The sequence below is a fragment of the Hylaeus anthracinus genome, unplaced genomic scaffold (genome assembly GCF_026225885.1).
Source record: "Hylaeus anthracinus isolate JK02 unplaced genomic scaffold, UHH_iyHylAnth1.0_haploid 2, whole genome shotgun sequence".
In the NCBI taxonomy this organism is placed as follows: Eukaryota; Metazoa; Arthropoda; class Insecta; order Hymenoptera; family Colletidae; genus Hylaeus; species Hylaeus anthracinus.
Window position 1 is genome coordinate 7,390,303 of NW_026534838.1, and position 17,705 is coordinate 7,408,007.

The 17,705-nt window shown below is 38.8% G+C and overlaps 2 protein-coding genes across 2 annotated transcripts in view; both read left to right on the top strand.

Moving 5' to 3' along the window:
- Positions 1-17,705, top strand: part of LOC128893098 (probable G-protein coupled receptor 158) — a 69,375-nt gene that overhangs the window by 48,851 nt on the left and 2,819 nt on the right. The window contains exons 6-12 of the mRNA XM_054153889.1: positions 2,486-2,554; positions 3,314-3,423; positions 6,096-6,310; positions 10,549-10,687; positions 12,970-13,075; positions 13,570-13,731; positions 15,966-16,206. Coding sequence (XP_054009864.1) covers positions 2,486-2,554; positions 3,314-3,423; positions 6,096-6,310; positions 10,549-10,687; positions 12,970-13,075; positions 13,570-13,731; positions 15,966-16,206 — 1,042 coding nt within the window. The remainder of the gene's footprint in view (positions 1-2,485; positions 2,555-3,313; positions 3,424-6,095; positions 6,311-10,548; positions 10,688-12,969; positions 13,076-13,569; positions 13,732-15,965; positions 16,207-17,705) is intronic.
- Positions 16,553-17,625, top strand: LOC128893122 (uncharacterized). Its single transcript, XM_054153937.1, has 2 exons — positions 16,553-17,399; positions 17,492-17,625. The coding sequence occupies exon 1, from the start codon at positions 16,592-16,594 to the stop codon at positions 17,366-17,368; it is 777 nt and encodes a 258-aa protein (XP_054009912.1). The 5' UTR covers positions 16,553-16,591; the 3' UTR covers positions 17,369-17,399; positions 17,492-17,625.

The window sequence follows — 17,705 nt, forward strand, 5'->3', positions numbered from 1 at the left end:
TGAGCTAGGAAATTGTTATTAGGGAGTCTAGCGAGCTTATCGATACCTAAAGCCTTGTTGAGCTGGTGCTGGTGGGGATTAAAAAAAGAGAATTCTTCATTAAAGGAGCGTAAGTTGGCTCCGTTTATTGAGACGATATATCCGCATCGCATCGGGATTTCTCTTTGCTGGAAACCCCCTGGGAAATATGAGTGTACTGGACGCTAATGGGGACTGAGTCATACCCGATGTTTCAGCATTGGTAAAACTGTCTACCCCTTAAAGAAACCCCTTAAAAAAGATGTCTCCTCCATAAAGTGACGAGGAATGAAAGGGTATCGTTTGAAAACAAATTCTTATTCAACTGTATATGACAACTGTATGTTCCCAATACTTTCTCTTTTGAAAAAACACAATACATTCAAAATACATTCTTTTGAAAAAAAGGAAAATTTTTCTCAATAAAAAAGAAGGGGGAAAAAATCGTCACCTATTATGAAGTTTCCTCGTTTGCTCAAAACTGAGAGAAAATCGTCCTCACGTCATGAATGGCTCGAAATGCAAAGGCTGCGTCGGTTCACAGAGTGCACAATGCACTCCTCGATGATTTGTATGCGCTTTTGCAGCGATGCATTTGGCAACACCAGCGCTACGCAGTGCAAACTGCAGGCATTTTCTTTCTCGACACGGGAACGCTCTGTTATTTTTCCAATGTTACCCCTCGGCACCGTCTTTCTCCTTCAAAACGTTCTGGAACCTGTGGGGGATGGCATTAGAGGGTTGAAAGATGGCTTTAACGGCGAGGCCGTTCAAGCAGTTTGTTCTCAGTAAGCCAAAGGGAAATGCATCGATTTTGTTCCAGCTGTAGACTTTCTCTATTGAAAGCGATTAATAAGTGGAAACGCTGGATTATTCTATTATTCCCTACCTCCCCATTCACATTCGATTTTAGGGAGAGGAGTGTTGGAGTCTCGAACGATTGCTAATATTCAATATTTTCTTTAGGATTACTTATCCAAAACATCAATTTCAAACCTTTTACAATTTCAAATTTAAACTCATTTGAATCAATAACTTTATTTATTATACAAAATATGAACATGAATACGTTAGATAAAAAATAATGTTATTGATATCAACCTCAATATGTGTTCGTTTTCTTTCATTACTCCGTATAATTAAATGAGAAAATGTAGGTGATTATAAAGAAATATGCTCTCTGAAAAATATAAATTAATTGAAAATTCTAGGGATTAAATGACAAGCGCTCGTTTCGTGCTTTTCGCGAATTATTTAAGTGATTGCTTTTCTTCCAGATTTTAATTAAACTTCTTCGAGAATTCTTCCAGAATTTTGTTCTTGTTTGCCACGTCTTCGAGCATTTTCTTCTTGTTCTTCTTCTTTTTCTTTTTCTTGTACAACACTCATTTAAATTTTTTCTTCCGTTTGCGTTCTCTTTTTTAGTAGTCATTTAAATGAATGGATTACCTTCTTTTGTGTCTAAATTTAAACGATTACCTCGTGTCGTCTTTATTCAAACGTTTCTTTCAGCCTTTCATTTTGCGGGAATGTTTTTCTTCGTTGTCTTTGTACACGTAATACGTAAGCGCTTTACTTTTTCACGTCCTCGGGGAACAAAATTTATCTAGATTGTGATTCTTTCTTAACCCATTTTTAATTATTCTTTTATACATTATTAACGCTTGTGTAATCAAAATATTACTCCTTTCATAAAGCCATTTAGTAAAAAATTGTATTCTAGTTGTTAAAAATATATGTGAAATATCCTCTTTATGATAAATAATAAAATAAAATTTGGTAAATTTAACTCGATAAAACATCAAACGCTAGAAATCAGGCAGTTACGAATGTTAAAGTGACAAACTGCAGAAACCGGGTCAATTTGTCTTTAACGAATACAAATTTGTTGGTTCAAAATCGAGTATGCGATTCGAGGGTTGCGTAAACCCGCGTTAACCGCTGTAAAAACACTTTTAGGAGAGGTAAATTCCAGCGGTTAAAAACCAGCAAAACTTTTACCTTTGTAAGACTACACTCTGGAATAACGATTCCATTGTCTTAGAGAAAGTTCACACCGTCTGCGAATCCGTCTCCACGTGACGAATGCAATCGCCTAAGTTCCGATTTCCTATTTAACGAACAACCCTCGAGTTTCGATAATGCGTTTGTTTCTTGTGCAAACTGTATCACGAACGAAGAGAATGGGAGAAGAAAGCCGAGGAAAACTTTGAGGATAATTAAACATTTTTGATAACCCTCAGGGACTTTTTGTGAAAGTAAATCAGTGATTCTCAACGTCCCTCGAATGTTTCACAAAAATTGTACAGCATATCAGTTAGATATTCTAGTCTTAATTGCTTAATTATAAGATTGTTATTATTTAGATACTAACATACCGAAGAGGACTAAAACTTTAGTTGCAAATTTGAATATTAATATTTATATGACAATGACTTTGACGAAACTTTAATCTTTGTTGTTGCAGGTGGTGAGAGCCGCGAGTCCAGTCCTTCTACGTGTCATAGTGGTTGGTGCATTTTTCATATATTGCACAGTAAGTGTTTTTTTACATCTTTCTCTATTTTTTCGTAACCATACAATTTGTATCATTTGTATCATCAGTCTCTATTTTTTTCTAGTTTTTCGAAAAATGTACTAATCCATCCTCAGTAAACGGATGCCATTTTATTCGTTATAAACCATTTGTGCATAAATGAAATTAATTGAAATTTGTGCCTGCATTTTACAAAATTCTTTGGAATGTATACATTTATTTTGGATATATTCACTGTAAGCTCATTCAATTTCAACTTTTATGAACAATTTATGCATAAACGAAATTGATTGAAATTTCTGCCTTCGTTATTTTTTAATGTAAATTCTTAATCTTCCTATATTCGTTACTCGTGTTACTTCACTTGTCATTAGGTATTTGTGTTTGATTGAAAGTTTTAATTAAGAAATAAGTGCACACGATCACAAATATATTAATTGTCATATAAATTGATTTATATTTGCCATTATAAACTAAACCCACATCATTCTTAATAATAACAACATTCCCTAAATTCTTATGAAATTTCTATCTGCGTTTCACGAGGTTCTCCTGAATTTAAATTCTTACTCCTGGTATATTCGCTATATGTTCGCGCTATTTCACTTGTCACGAGACACTTGTGCATTCAGCGACAAAGAAAATTCAATTCCACGTAAAGGGAACCCGTTCGAAGGGAATCGAGTTCGCAATAAACATATTTCACTCGTCGACGGTGAATTATAAATAGTTGAAGGAAATCAATGTTCTTTGTTTCAGACTATAGTAATGTACCCCCGTCCAAACGTTATAACGTGCACCGTGAGAGTTTGGCTGAGAGAAATTGGATTTTCTCTAACCTATGGCGCTCTTATGCTGAAAACTTGGAGGTGAGTAACAATAACAAACGACAATCAACTTTCAAGAAACTCGGGCAACTTTTACAAAGTCTAGTGAACACTACAAGGGAGTCGGAAGCAATCATAAATGAAATTTTCCAAGACTAATAAGATTTAAGATTTACAATAAATTCAAAGTAAAATAGTCGTTAAAGGTAACAGTATTTACTGTGACGTCAAAAATTTTAACTGTAATATTTTTCATGGAATTTTTCGTGACTTGAAATAACCTTAATCTTAACATTGAGGCTTTCTTTAAATTATAAATCGACAAAATTACTGTATAATTATTCTTCTTGTGGTTCGCGTCCTCTCCAATATATGTAAACGTTGAATATTGGAAAAACATATAACAGAATTTTTCAATACTTCGATAATTTTTCAGTTTTATTAAGCCCTGAAGCAATAATTCTCCTTACTTGGAGCAATTCGGATTAAAAGTGGAGAGCTAAAGAAAATGAAAGAGACATAGCTAGGGATGAATCCAATTTTAAATTAAAACGTACAAGATTCTTGGGAAATAAAATAACAGCAGGACCTGTGTTAATGAAGTTACTAAATCTAAAGTCATCCCTCGAAAGCTAAATAAGCGTTCTCGAACAACGTCACCTTCAAATAAATGCAGGCTAATGGGAATTATAACAAAGAAGTAAATTTAATAAAAATAAAAAATGACCAACACTGTACTATAAATATCAAATGTTTGCACCGATCCCGATGAAAACTTCACAATCACTTGTGTACACCCCGTTTGTACGTTTATTTATAATAAAATGATTTAAAATATAATAAAATAATGCAATCGACCATTAGATTGTGAATGAAATATTAATCACCGGTTGAGAAATAAAGGTGAATTTCAACAAATGTGGAAACAAATGTTACAGGAATAAATTATGGTAACGCGGACGTGAACGGTAATTATTTCTCCGTCTCGTGTCACATCTGCTTAATCAATTCTAACCAAACGATGAGAACTCGTCGAAGTTAATTTAACAATCGTGGCGGAAAGTTTGTATGAAAAGTTGAACAATTTTTCATTCTACGTCTGAAAATACTTTCCAAACATTTCAAGCTAAATTATTATCGCATCTATGCCTCGATGTCTGTGTAATTCGTAAAATATTCGGGACGGACCGTCCCATTAAAAGTTGTCTGAACTATTTCTCTAAGTTATAAAATAATTTAACGAATTATTGCTAAAATGTACTTGGAGCAATGGCTGGTATAATTATAATTTAATTTGAATTTTCATAAACTCAAGTCAAATAAATTTTATCCAATGAATTTGAGGAAACTATATTTCTTCGAATATAATTTTCAATATTTACATATTTCATTAAGAAGAAACGTTTCATTATTCCAAGAGTATACCACTTGCGAAAGGAATTGGAAAGTTGTCGAATAACCCGCAATCTTCAATCCTGATAATTAGTTAATCAAAAGTTTGTGAGTAAATGTTGTCGCGACAGTAAAATACGAGCGAATCGATGACGAAGATTAATGGACTTTCGACTAGGGCATTCGTGTCACCGTTCAAATGAACTTCCTGGCCTTTTATCATTGGCAAGAAACTGCTATCTGACTTCCAAACTAATTTTGTCCGCAGTAAGCTTGGGTTATTCCCATGTTGCAGCTTTATACGATCCTTCAAATTGAAATCTCACAGGAGCAATGCGCAGCCTCTCGGTTCTGCAGAACGACATATGAATTTTTGACGACCTTTGTAAAGTGAGCATTAATCCTTTCCTCCAGACACCATTTTCGCTCAAGCAGACCAGCCACTCCATTCTATAGTGGTTTCATGGAAATTGCCCTCTTTACCATTATTTACCATATTTTTTTTCGTGAAACATATACTAATACTTCATTTTGATAACAATAATCATAGCATTCGATTTATTTTAGTCTCATTGCGTAATGTCCACTGAAATAATTGACGATGAAATGCAAATTTGTGAAGCGTCAAAGATAAATAGTACTGTCAATACTTTTTCATGTAATTAAGGGTGGCAACCTTTGGACTAGGGTGTCCAAAGAACTGAGGATTGTCTCTTTCGTTGACCTTTCAAAATACGAGGATACTTGACATGCGGCTGAGGTCAGCTTCTACTCTAAGCTAGAGCTATCTCGACAGGACAAATCCTCTTCTGGACCCAAATCTTTGTTGTGCCAATAAGGGAACGTCAGAGAGTCGACAAAGTCTTCTTCCTGGCGAGGCATTCCACTCAGGCAGACCAGTCCTCCGTTGGTAATCGGTTCAGTGTCCATTCAGCAATGCGCCTATTAGAGAAGGAGTTGCACAGCCGAATTTACGTAATCAAACTCGGGAAAGTCATAATGTCGCTTAAGAAGTTCTCGTCGAGTTTCGAGGAACTCTCAGCCGAAGTCGATCTTGTTTCCTCGATTACACAATGAGTCAGTCTTAAGACCAGAACCCTCCACCCTCGTCAACTCCAAATCTTCTTCGTTGGTTTCCAATGGAAGTCGAACAAGCTACCTTTTGTATTTAACCATTTGTAATCCAAATTTTTTAATTCCGGTAACTTGTGGAGAACTCCACAGTTGCCCATACAAGGTTAAATACAATTCCTCATCTATCACACAAACTTATCTTTCTTCTGAATATTGTCTACATCCCAGTATATTTTTCTTTGTTTCAGGATATCGGTGATATTCAGAGTGAAGTCAGCGAAAGCTGTGAAAATAACTGACGGCAGTTTGCTGAAGCGATTGGGTGTTATAGTGATGATATTCAGCGTGTTCCTGAGCATTCGCACCTTAGTGGCACCACCTGTGGTCATAGTCGCCAGGACTGCTGACGATCTGAAGGCCTACCTTTGCCGGACCGATTGGTGGGATCACAGTTTCACTATACGTGAGTGACCCAACACATGAAACCATTTAGGTGTGGATGCTACCTTTATCGTTCCCAGTCTCTCTTTCAGTGGACTTCCAAGTGAAATCTAATTGTAATTGGTTCGAATGGATTCGAATCACTGTTAATTTTAATGAATCGTTTGACGTCGAACTAGAGCAAAGATTAAGGTAAAACCACATTCACGCTCGAGTTTGTTTTGAAGTTCTGTCCTTTGGGTCGAGTATAGCAGTCAAGTTCCTAGTTTCTATCCCTATTATCAAAGGAGGACCGAAATTCTTCGGTGAACCCCACCGAAAGAGATACAGAGGAGTAGCCGTACCGTGGATGTTCTGGCACAAGTTCCACGGGATTTCCTTTTATCCTGTGACCGTTCCCCTGGCATTCCTTGGCGCGGTGAAACCGACGACGAAAACTAGAAGAATTGAATGTGAATGGGAAAAATATAAGGTTTCGAGAAAGAAATTGCCAAGGAAGATTTCAAAGAGAAAATCTGGAAAAAGGAATCACGCGAACTGAAAAGGAGTCGGAGACATTTTACGAAATATTATTATCTTTCGAACCATTCTGTTTTCGCGACTTAAGAGATTGCGCGTACTTTGATCGACTCGGAAGTTGAGTAATCTTTAGAATCTTTTCCCTAGATGATAATCAAGTTTGTACAGCAACATTCAGATCGTTTATAAATATTATTTTTAGATTTAACTCTGCTCTTGATTCATCTGGTATTTCATTTTACTCTGGTCGCGTCTCCAATTTTTGAAAGACGAATGTCTTCCTTGACGTCGACCAATGAGCGACGAGATCTCTGATTTCTGAGGCGATAGATTTATTTCCACAAGCGATAACCATTCGTCTGTTCCCCATAAACTGGTAATTTTTTTTCGGGAAATACCGAGCGGTTAAGGTGATGGACTGCCGTGCGGCTTTACTTCTGGGAATAACGCCAGCGTTTTAACAAATAGAAGCTCTCACGAGTGGAAGGATTGCTCTCCTTTGGCGTGTATCCAATGCGAAACGCGCTGAAGTTTCACAGGACTCAAATTAGTCATGGTTTAGATCTGAAATTTGACAGGCCTGACTACAGCGCTAACTAGGCCATTTTAGAAAGGTCTTCTACTCTGGAATCTTTGGTCAGCTTTGCTCAGTTTTGTAGAGTTTTGATCCACCTTTCTTCGAAACATTAAACCTATCACTTAATTTAAACAAATATCAATATAAAGCATAACAGTATTACTCATTTAATTACACTTTTGCTAATCTGTGTAAGTGACGGAGTGGAAAGGCACAGAATTGACTCCTACACCTGAGATACACTATTCATTGCAAAATCTGACTTTAGCAAGCAAAGCTTCGTTCGACGTTTTCGTTCGGAATAAATTTAGCAGAGAGGACGTTTGGGATTGTAAAAAATACTGCAGAGTAAGATCGAAGTTCCTCGTCCAATCTTCCCCGCATGATAAAACGTCTCATCCAAGGTATGACGGGATTACCTTCGAAAAAGGGGTCACGCAATTAAATTATGCAGGGAATATGTGCTGATTTACGTGACACTCGTGCGATTACGGTACCTGCCGTACGTCGCGGGATTCAATGATTAAGGACCACGTCAGAAATGTCGTGAATATTAAGAACTTTGCCAGGTCAGCCTCGAATCCTAAATGAGTATTTCGAAAATTATCGTAAGATTTATTTCTATCATACACAAGCATTGAAAATGACTAAATTATTAATCTTTAGGACGACTCCAATTGAATTGAGAACCTCCTCCTGTTGCAACTGCATTTTAAAGAAGGATTTGAGTCATCTTCGCATCAACATATACTGCACTCTAATTTGAAATTCACAAAGTTCGCCAATATTTATATTCGATAGACACATCAACGAGAAACGGAGAGTCTCGAAGGCACTAACTTGAACGATAAAAAAAAAATGAATGATTTCATGGTTTAATAAAACACATTTTGGTGGAAATCAGCGATCACGGAACGTTTAAGAGCCACACCACCAGGAGCCATTTGTCGTCGGATAGGCAAACGTGTTCGGAATTCGGACACGGCAGAAGTTCCTCGGGAAAGTGGTTGGAAGAATTTTTCTCAGTGATCGTTAAAGGCGTGGAAACGGAGGAGAATTCCTGGTAATTCCGTAGGACGGGTCGATGCATTGAAATTCCAGAAGTTACTTCACTCCTAAGAGAAAGAAACAAAAAGAAATTAGGAAGAGAAGAGAAAAGGAAGAAAAGGATGTCTTAAAAAAGAAAAGAAGCACGCTTGATTTACTTAGACGGAAAATCTGGAAAGCAAGAATAAAATTTACTAATGCGTAAGAGACGCGACGAGATTTCTACAATGTATCAAACAATCGAGCGAAGTGAAAATTCTCACTGAAATCCTTGATGATTGCTTCATAACTATAAAAATCGTGACAAGAATGATCCTTGAGAGTTTCTTTCCTTTTATTTTATTCGAGTACGTACGGAATAATGCATAGAAGATATACGACGTCGAACGAAGCTTTGCTTGCCAAAGCTTGCTTCGTTTTGCAGTGAGTAGTGTATCTCAGATGTACGAGTCAATTCTGTGCCATATTCAATCGATATTTCCTCGGCCAATACAATATTTTTCGTTTTCAAGAAGCACCGTGGAACTCTCAACTACCAACCGATCTTCATGAAAGGTTTCCACGGTACTCTCAGGGAGGCTCAATGCTTTTATGCGATTTATAATGATTCGATGGGGTTTCGCTTGAATAGCTGTTGGTATTTATTGGAATTATAATGCCAGCAAAACATAGGAGTTCAATTTAGTACACATCGAAGCGCTGAAATTCTGATTTTCATTCGCTACCGCCTAGCAGTGAATATTAGTGAATTATTTCCTGCAACGAACTCACCGTGTCACATTTATAGAGCCATTGCGAAACGTGTCCCATATCTTTTCCAACTTCTATCCGTACGTTTCTTATTCGTTAGTTGTGGGGAGAGATTCAGCGAATCGATAATTTATTCAATTTAAAGGAGCAACTGTTTACGAAATTTAATCAGTAATAAATAAAGAATTTTTCATAAAATTTTTAACGATAAATTCGAAGCTATTATTGTTTTAGGCGTGTTAAGTTTGCTGAGAAATTTATGTTGGCTCTGTGAAATCGAGGAAGTAGAAAGCAAATCGTATCCAACGGCGTTACTTTTCATTTCTCGACAAGATTAAGTATCATTTCTTTCGTTTTCCTTCTCATTTCATTCTTTATTTGCGGACGGCTGTGTTCGAACTGAGGGGTAGAATTTATTCTGATGGCGGTTCGTTCCAAACTTTGCCTATGGGAAATCACAATGAATTCTTTCCTCCTCGCTTCGCAACACACCGGAAGTTGGAATCTACGCGAGCTACAGTTTCGGTGGAAGATTATGATTTATACCACGAATCATTTTTAGACTGCGGATGTTTGTGCAAATTTATATCTTTACAGATTCAGGTAAAAAAATCAGATTTAAAGCAAAGAATATCTTACCTTCTAAACAGTGTAACATGTACTTTATTGTTGATATTTTATTCGTTTCATATATACGACTATTTTATTTATAAATTTTGGTCACAGAATTCCTCTTTTTAAGAGGGGGGCGACTTGGACAAAGTTCAGAATCCACTGAATAGAGGTTTAAAGAGTATTTAAAACTGAATTAATTAAAATATACCAATAAAGCGAGAGGTACACGATGAGGGCTTTTCGGTTAGGTTCTTCTTGCGTTTCAACTGTAATTCCGGTACAAACCGAGCGGTGAACAATCACAGAGCGGTGAACAATCACAGAGCGCACAGAGAAAGAAATTGTCTGGAGAAAAGCAATTACAACGCGTACGTCAATTTTGTCGAACTTGCAACAGGAGCCATCAACCAATGACAGCTTCTACAGGGATCTGATGGCACGTATTTCTTTTTTCCTATTTTATCCCCTATCCAACATTTCGTCATGTATTGAATAGAGAGTTGACAAACGAGAGTCAAATCGAGTTCGATAATCATCGATAAATTTCTTTCGCGACCTATAAAGTTGATCGTATCAAACAGTCAATGAAATGTTAAAAATGCACGAAAAATTTCCTTCTCTTTTATCCCAGTAAATCGAACAACATTCATGAATGTGTGGAGTGCGTTGAATGTTTCGAATATGTTAAATTTGTTATTTAACGTGTTATCTATTATGATGACGACGACGAAAGAAATAATTTTTTGTTGCAGTCGAGGTGATATTTCTAATATGGGGCATCAGATTGTGCATCGTGGTGAGAAAGACCCCGTCAGAGTTCAATGAAAGTCGATTCATCTCGATGGCGATTTACAACGAATTTCTACTATCAGTCTTCCTCAACGTCTCGATGTGAGTATTCCTTGCAATTCACCTAATCTGGTATTCTTTTAACAGTAATCCCAACTTCAAAGAGAAAACAGTCAACCCCAAACACTAATTGTTAAAATCTGCGATAACTTTCATAGGAAAAGTCATGCATCCACCCATTTTCTAACCAGATTTCAATATTTTAATGGTTTAACCGTGTTAAACAGCGGGATGTTTTGTTAGGAAAAATGAATAGATACACGAATCCTTCCTGTTTCCAGTGCATCGTCACATCTGATACATCAAATGTATCCACAGGGCGAGTAACAATAGCTGCTGCCACGAATCGTTAATTTTAATAACGTATTCTGCTGAAGCTCAGCCACATTCGCTGCGAACTGGAGCAGAACACCGGAAGCTGTTATGCCCCTGTGCAAATGCACATGTTTGAAATAAATAATGGTACGAGCGTGTACCACGATCTACTTATAGCTAGTGTATTTGGAATAGTATCGAATTAAGCCCAACGTTTCACGTTTACGTTTCACGGCTTAGGTTATGGTCATCATGGAAACAAAGCACTGATCACAATTTGATCGTCGCTTTGATACCTGCCAATAATAATCATAATACATTTAAAATACTACTCGAATACTTAAGCACTCAAATTGATATGTATTCGAGTGGTCAAGTATTGGAATTTTGTTTGAATAGACTTTGTAAAATCAAATTTCCAATTCCAAGCGAATGGCGGGAATAAAGATATCCGTATAATTGAACCAACAAATTTTTAAAGCGCATTCTACGTTGACTCAGAGGCTCGACATAACGAGAATAATATATCCGTGTCGTTCTTGGTGTTTTTGCTTGGGTGCTGAATCATGCGCATAATTATAACGAAATTCGCAAAGTCAGGAAACCATCGCAGATCCTCTGTTACTTTAGACCTTGTGACAGTGGAGTGTAACGAACAGCAAGTTGTTTAGGAAATTGGAATCTCTTGTGCAAGAGAAGACGAAAAGCAGCACTTTGGCTCTTCGTCTCATCAGGATGTCCATGTATATATAGCTGGAGAACTTTGAAGCACCAGCGCGAGCTACAAGTTTACTTCGTAATGCATGCAACCAAAGTGGAGGATTCGTTTAGGGAAAGCAGTGGAAAAAGACGAAGATGGGATAACGAAATGTGTCAAGGTCGTTCACACAGAAAAATCAGATATGCTAAGGCCATTCAAGTTAGGAAATGAAATGAATTAAGAACATTAAAGGACGGAAATGAAATATGTCAAGGTCATTCATTAGGTATCGTCAGAATTAAATTAAAGGTGACAGGACTTTTAATATTCGATATTCTAGCTCTTCAGGATTAACTCTTTACATTATCTATACACTGACAAGAAAGTTTGAGATTCCTTCGTCAAACGTTTCAGACATACATTATTGCGTCTAACAATACGCCAAATAACGTTGCTTTTCAAAGACTACACTTTTCAAAGAGTACACTTAAAATACATCACCTGATGCACGTTTACAGAGTGCTGTGGCATAGAGGGGCAAACATTCATGCAATTCTCTTTATACATCATTTTCCGACTTTCCTAATTATCTAGACACGGCGACAAAGTCCTGGGACGAAACATTTGACGAACACCCTGCGGTGGCTTCAACCCAATTACCAAGAGTGTATTACCAGTTAGACAGCAAATTAACTTAACGAGTTTGACAAGCGTTTTCACCAATAGAGCCCATTAAGGCCCGAGGTATACCTGAAACACGATAGGCAAATGTAAAAGCTCTGTCATTGATGGATAGTATCCATATTGGGGTATCAAGGACTGTCAGCGCAAGACCTGACAAGGGGAGGATCAATAGTGGTTGATTCGAATACAATTATTGTAGGGGGGTACGTGTTGACACCTATGAAAACATTGTAGGTTGATTTTATAGCATCGTTCCGCCAGTTTTAAAGTTATTAAAAAGAGGAAAGTAAAAGGTCAAATTAAATTTACAAAAGAATTATTTAAATGGACTGCAACTATTGCAACAAATATTTCATTTATTTTATAACCTGTGTATTCGAAATTATGTTTGTACAGTATATTATTCGTACAGTATAAAGGACGTTTTCTTTTGAGTTGTTTCTTCCAGCAGAGTTCAACACAGCGCCATTAGGTCCAGCGCAGTTTTTGCAGACATAGACCTAGCACCCTCCACTAATTTTATTTAAATCGATCTCTACCCTCCTTACTCTCCCCCCCCCCACTCAAAAAACGCTCCGTTCCCGTGAATGATCTTCCTCACAGGTGACAATCTTTTTCGTTGCAGGTTGTTCTTGCAGTCCCCGGCGAATCCGGATTTATTGTACGTGATATTCTTCTGTCACACCCAGCTTACCGTCACGCTGCTGCTGTGCCTCATATTTGGTAGCAAGGTAAGAACCATCAATTTTTTGTATTTATGATTCGCACCGTCCAGGATGTAATAAATTATGCGGTCGAGGCGGAATCGTGAATTCTTGGATCGCTGATCTCGCGGTGACCCTTCTCCCCTTCCATGTCCAACCTCTTGAAATTTATTTGTTCCACGGCGTGCATATTGATCATAGAAAGCATCGGGTCTGGTGCCGTGAAAGTTGTAAAGTGGCCATGCTCGAACACCGCCGGGGTAATTTATTATTCAACCCTCTGCAACAATGAAAAATGATTTTCTTCGAGAATGTCTTAACTCTCGATAGGCACGTGTAACTTTCATAGAATACAGAAATGAATACACTCGAGAAATTTCTGAGTATCTCCCCGTTGCTACATTACAATTTCCACCCCAACCCAGTGGAAGTTCAGAACACGGAACTTGCCCATTCACGATGTTCGCCGCGATTCTCGAAAAATCGTGTCTCCGTGACTGAAACTTGCCTGTTTAATGTAGGCCTACGTGGTGTTCCGTAGCGGGGGTAAGGATGAGGCGAAACACACCGGGGCCACTGGGAAATTCCTGGGGAAGAGTACCCGCCCGGCGGGCACCAGTAACCAGACCAACTCGATCTCCCTTCAACAAGGAAACTTCACCGACGAGAGCGACGGTGCCACGGTAAAAGCACTTTCAAGCGAGAAGTCCTTTCATGCTTCATTCCTTACATTCCACCACCAACCACCGTCTCCAACCCCCAAAAAGAAGAATGTAATTTCATTGATTCATGCGCCATCAAATTCTATTAATTCTTGACTCCTTTGAATGATCAGACCTTTGAGATTTTTACTCACTAAACACCCATACACCTCTACCAAGGTTACCAAGTACACCAGGAGGTCTCAACCTGAACCCAACCCAGATCTTTTCTAGATTTGCATCACATTTTCCACATCCTCCGCCAGAAATGTGTCTTTGATGATACTTTCTACGCAAATCATAAAGACTCTGACTTGAAATCTCACTATTTTTACTGAAAACCTTGCACTCTATTTCTCCTCCGATTTGATGGTTCTGGAATTCATCGTCCTTTAATTTCCCTTACTTTTCCTGACTTTGCATTCACTGTAACGATAAATACGATTGTATCATCCGTGCCTGTGCGCAAGAGAACCCCATACGTTTTGTCATACTAAGCGATCAAATATCGATAAGCAGACACCCAAATATCTGGTTCCATTGTACGAAAAGCCGATTAATAGGATTCCGTATTGCCATACGTTAATTACAGTACAAACATCTGAGATATCATTGACTATAGCGTGCAGAGGCTTACGTTCCTTGATGTAGCCTCGAATGTCCCTGAATATTACAAAGCCACCATCGTTGAATTCGATTCTACATTGGTCTGTTTGGATTTCCGTCAATGTCACCCATCTGCCTTAACTTGATCAAACACGATTGTCTCATCACTGATTGAAACCTACCTTTACCTAATCGGATCAAACAGACTTAGGATCCTACGTTTCTCTCTATTCCTCTGGAGGATTGGTTCTAATGTAAAGAGTCCAAGTCGGATTCCCAGATAATGGGTAGAGTCAGTTATAATCACTCCTAGAGACAGGCAGCTAAGATGTATTTCTGGTAGGTCTCGAAATATCTTGAAGATATAAGGTGGCAGTGGTGGCTTTGTTATTAGAGGAAAACTGAATCTACTAGAAAAAGAACAAAAGTGAAGCACACCAAAGTTTCTACTACTTACCAATTATTTTATTCTTCGTTTCGCTTCCAAATGAATGAACAGACTTGTTGGAAAACAAAATTGGTGTAACGGACAGATGCCACTGTTAAAAATCAAAGCTTTAGGACTAATTGTATGTATGATAATGTCGGAGACGCGCAACATCCTGTATAGGCGACCTGTAGAGTTCGATAACGTCGTATCCGGTATGCGATGGCCGTGCTACAATTAATAGAGGATCAGGAAGCAGCCAGGCCTCAATAGACTCCTAGCACGGTTGCGTCGTGTCCAAAGGGAGTCGGTCGAGTACCTAAGTGGGGCAAACACGCGTAAAGCATGACTACAAACATGTTTTAACGCGTTTAATGGCATCCAGACATGAGAGAGTTAAGATTGTTAACTGCAATTTACGGTGCTCCATATATGGTACGCACATGCTCTAGCTACAATGCAAGAAAGTCGATATTGTTATTATTGTTAAATTGTTACGTTCAGTTGTATACAATTCTGTTCCAGTTTGGAAAGTCCTGACAACAAAGCGCCTCACCCTATCATCGACACTCGAATATCAAAGCTGAATCCACCAAAGCTCGTCCTCACTTTTTTTCGGTGTTCCATAGAGCGTAACTTCGAGGTCGAAGCAATTTTCTAGGCTTTTTCCGACTATTCAGTAATCTTCGCCGCTCTAAAAGCTTTGTACGCGATATTTTTCACGCTACCTTTTGTCCAGGCTAATGCAACCAGTCTGAGAGCTACCTAATCGACGCAACGATTCTCGTCGCTGTTCCGACGATCTCTTTGGGGACTTCAAATAGCCTTTGACACATTCTGCGGACTCTAGCGGACTCTTACGAAATATTGAACAGATCTTTCGAAAAAAAGAAAGACAGTTTTATAATAACAAAACTGTACAATACTGTGGAAACTAAATGAAAGTGATGAAAAGTGAACGGAACTGAAGGAAACTGTATACAATTTAAGGTTAATATAGTGTAGTCCACTTCCATTGAAAGTCATCACAGCGTAGCTCGCTTTCACTCGAGGTTCCAACCCCTGTGATTCGTAGCGAGAAACTCTGTTCCATCTAACCATTTTCCACCTGCGTTCATACTCCTCGCGCGCCATTACTCTAAGCCTGCGTTTAAACTTTGATCTTTTTTCTTTATGGTTTCAGGAGGAGTTCCGTCGATTTATCAATCAACTAGAGGTCCTGAAGGAGAAGAACGTTCTACTTGGTAACCACCACTTGGTGAACAAGCTTGCAGCGATGCAAGAAGCAGCGAATCGTGCAGAGACTCGGGTATCCACAATCCAGGCGATCTCCTCCAGTATGAGACTGAACGACCTTAACGGATCCACAGCCATAGTCGAAACGGATGTAGGAGGATCCCTCCAGACCGACGGAGATCAGAAAGGTGAGATATTAACTTCAGTGTTTCTAGTTTGCATAATCGTAGCATACAGGACTAACAAAAAGAGTCATTTTATGTCTGCTTTCGATACTTGAACATTTTTGCATGCGTGCGTGCGCGTGTATAAATTGAATTTCACAAGAGTTCAAGGTAGACAAAATAAAGTGAGCAATTTCACGCACGATGATATACGAATAACATATGTACCTACCGATAAACAATCAACTATAACGGTGTCGTAATTTTGCACGGTCAGCAGTGGCATATGTTTTGACATGCGTTGGTATTTCGACAATCTACAAGCATCAGGAAGTGTGTGCGAGCTCCTTTTAAAAGTCAGTTCAGTCTGGAGAATCGTCAGTTGAACGCAAAGTTTCAATATCGCAAGATGAAAGCTTCATTCGCCCTGCTGCTGCTAGGTGTGACTATGGCGCTTGCCATACCAGTGACAAACATAGAGAAGAAGTCACTTTCCGACCTGGACCAGGAAAAAATTAACCTGGAAGAAGCTAGCGACGACACGGACAGAGAGAAAAAGGCCACCCTCTGCCTAGACATCCGTACTGGCGAACAAGGACCCTGTGATCAGCAGTCTCAATCGGCACCTCAAGTTCAGACCTTCAACTTCCAATCGGCTCCGCAGCCTATGCAGGCTATGAGTGTGATCCCAGCTCCTCAACTGATTCCGCAACAGTCCTACGTGATTCCTCAGCAGGTGGTTCCACCTATCAACACTTTGCAGATCGTCCAGCAACCTCAGCCTTGCGCACCCCAAGCGACCCTGAACATCATCGACACCAAGCCCGAGGAAGATGTAACCGAAGCTCCAGAACTAATTGAAACACCAAAGTTTGAGATCGCCACCCTACCACCCACCCCCGTCACCGAACCACCTCGTCGAGAACCATTGTCCGACTACGTCGAACAACCCTACGACGAGATGGTCGTTGTCCCGCCGAAGCCTTTGGTCGTGATGTCTGAACCAACAATGTTCGGGATCCATCATTGCCATCATCGTTCTCAACATGGTTATCCGTCTCATGTCTCTCAGTGCACCTGCAAACAACAGGCAATGGCTGCTGCCACGGCTGGCCATATGGGACCAAGTCACCTGCACTTCATGGCGATGAGGTCGAACCCTATGAGAAATTTCTACTACAACTAGGTGATCGCTGACATGCAGTAGAAGGAAACAGGTATGTCTAATCGATTTGGATTACGGTACTTGGGAAGCTGAGTACGGTGGTTTGGAAATGCATGGTGTAATACTAATTTTCTTCTTTAACAGATGCAACCCATGAAATCTGAGGGCTTCTGTGGAGATACTGTCGAAGTGATATATTGAAAATTGCTATGAGATCTTATTTCACTGTATGCATTTCTGCACAGTTTTGTTCGAATAAAAAGCAATACAAGATGATAGTGAAATTTCTTAATATTATTTCACCAGGAAACCCTACTCCTAACACCTAAACTTAGTCTACCTTGAACTCTTGTGAAAT

Bases quoted from the DNA above. Each gene is read 5' to 3' on its own strand.
- LOC128893122 (XM_054153937.1), top strand. From the start codon at position 16,592: ATGAAAGCTTCATTCGCCCTGCTGCTGCTAGGTGTGACTATGGCGCTT.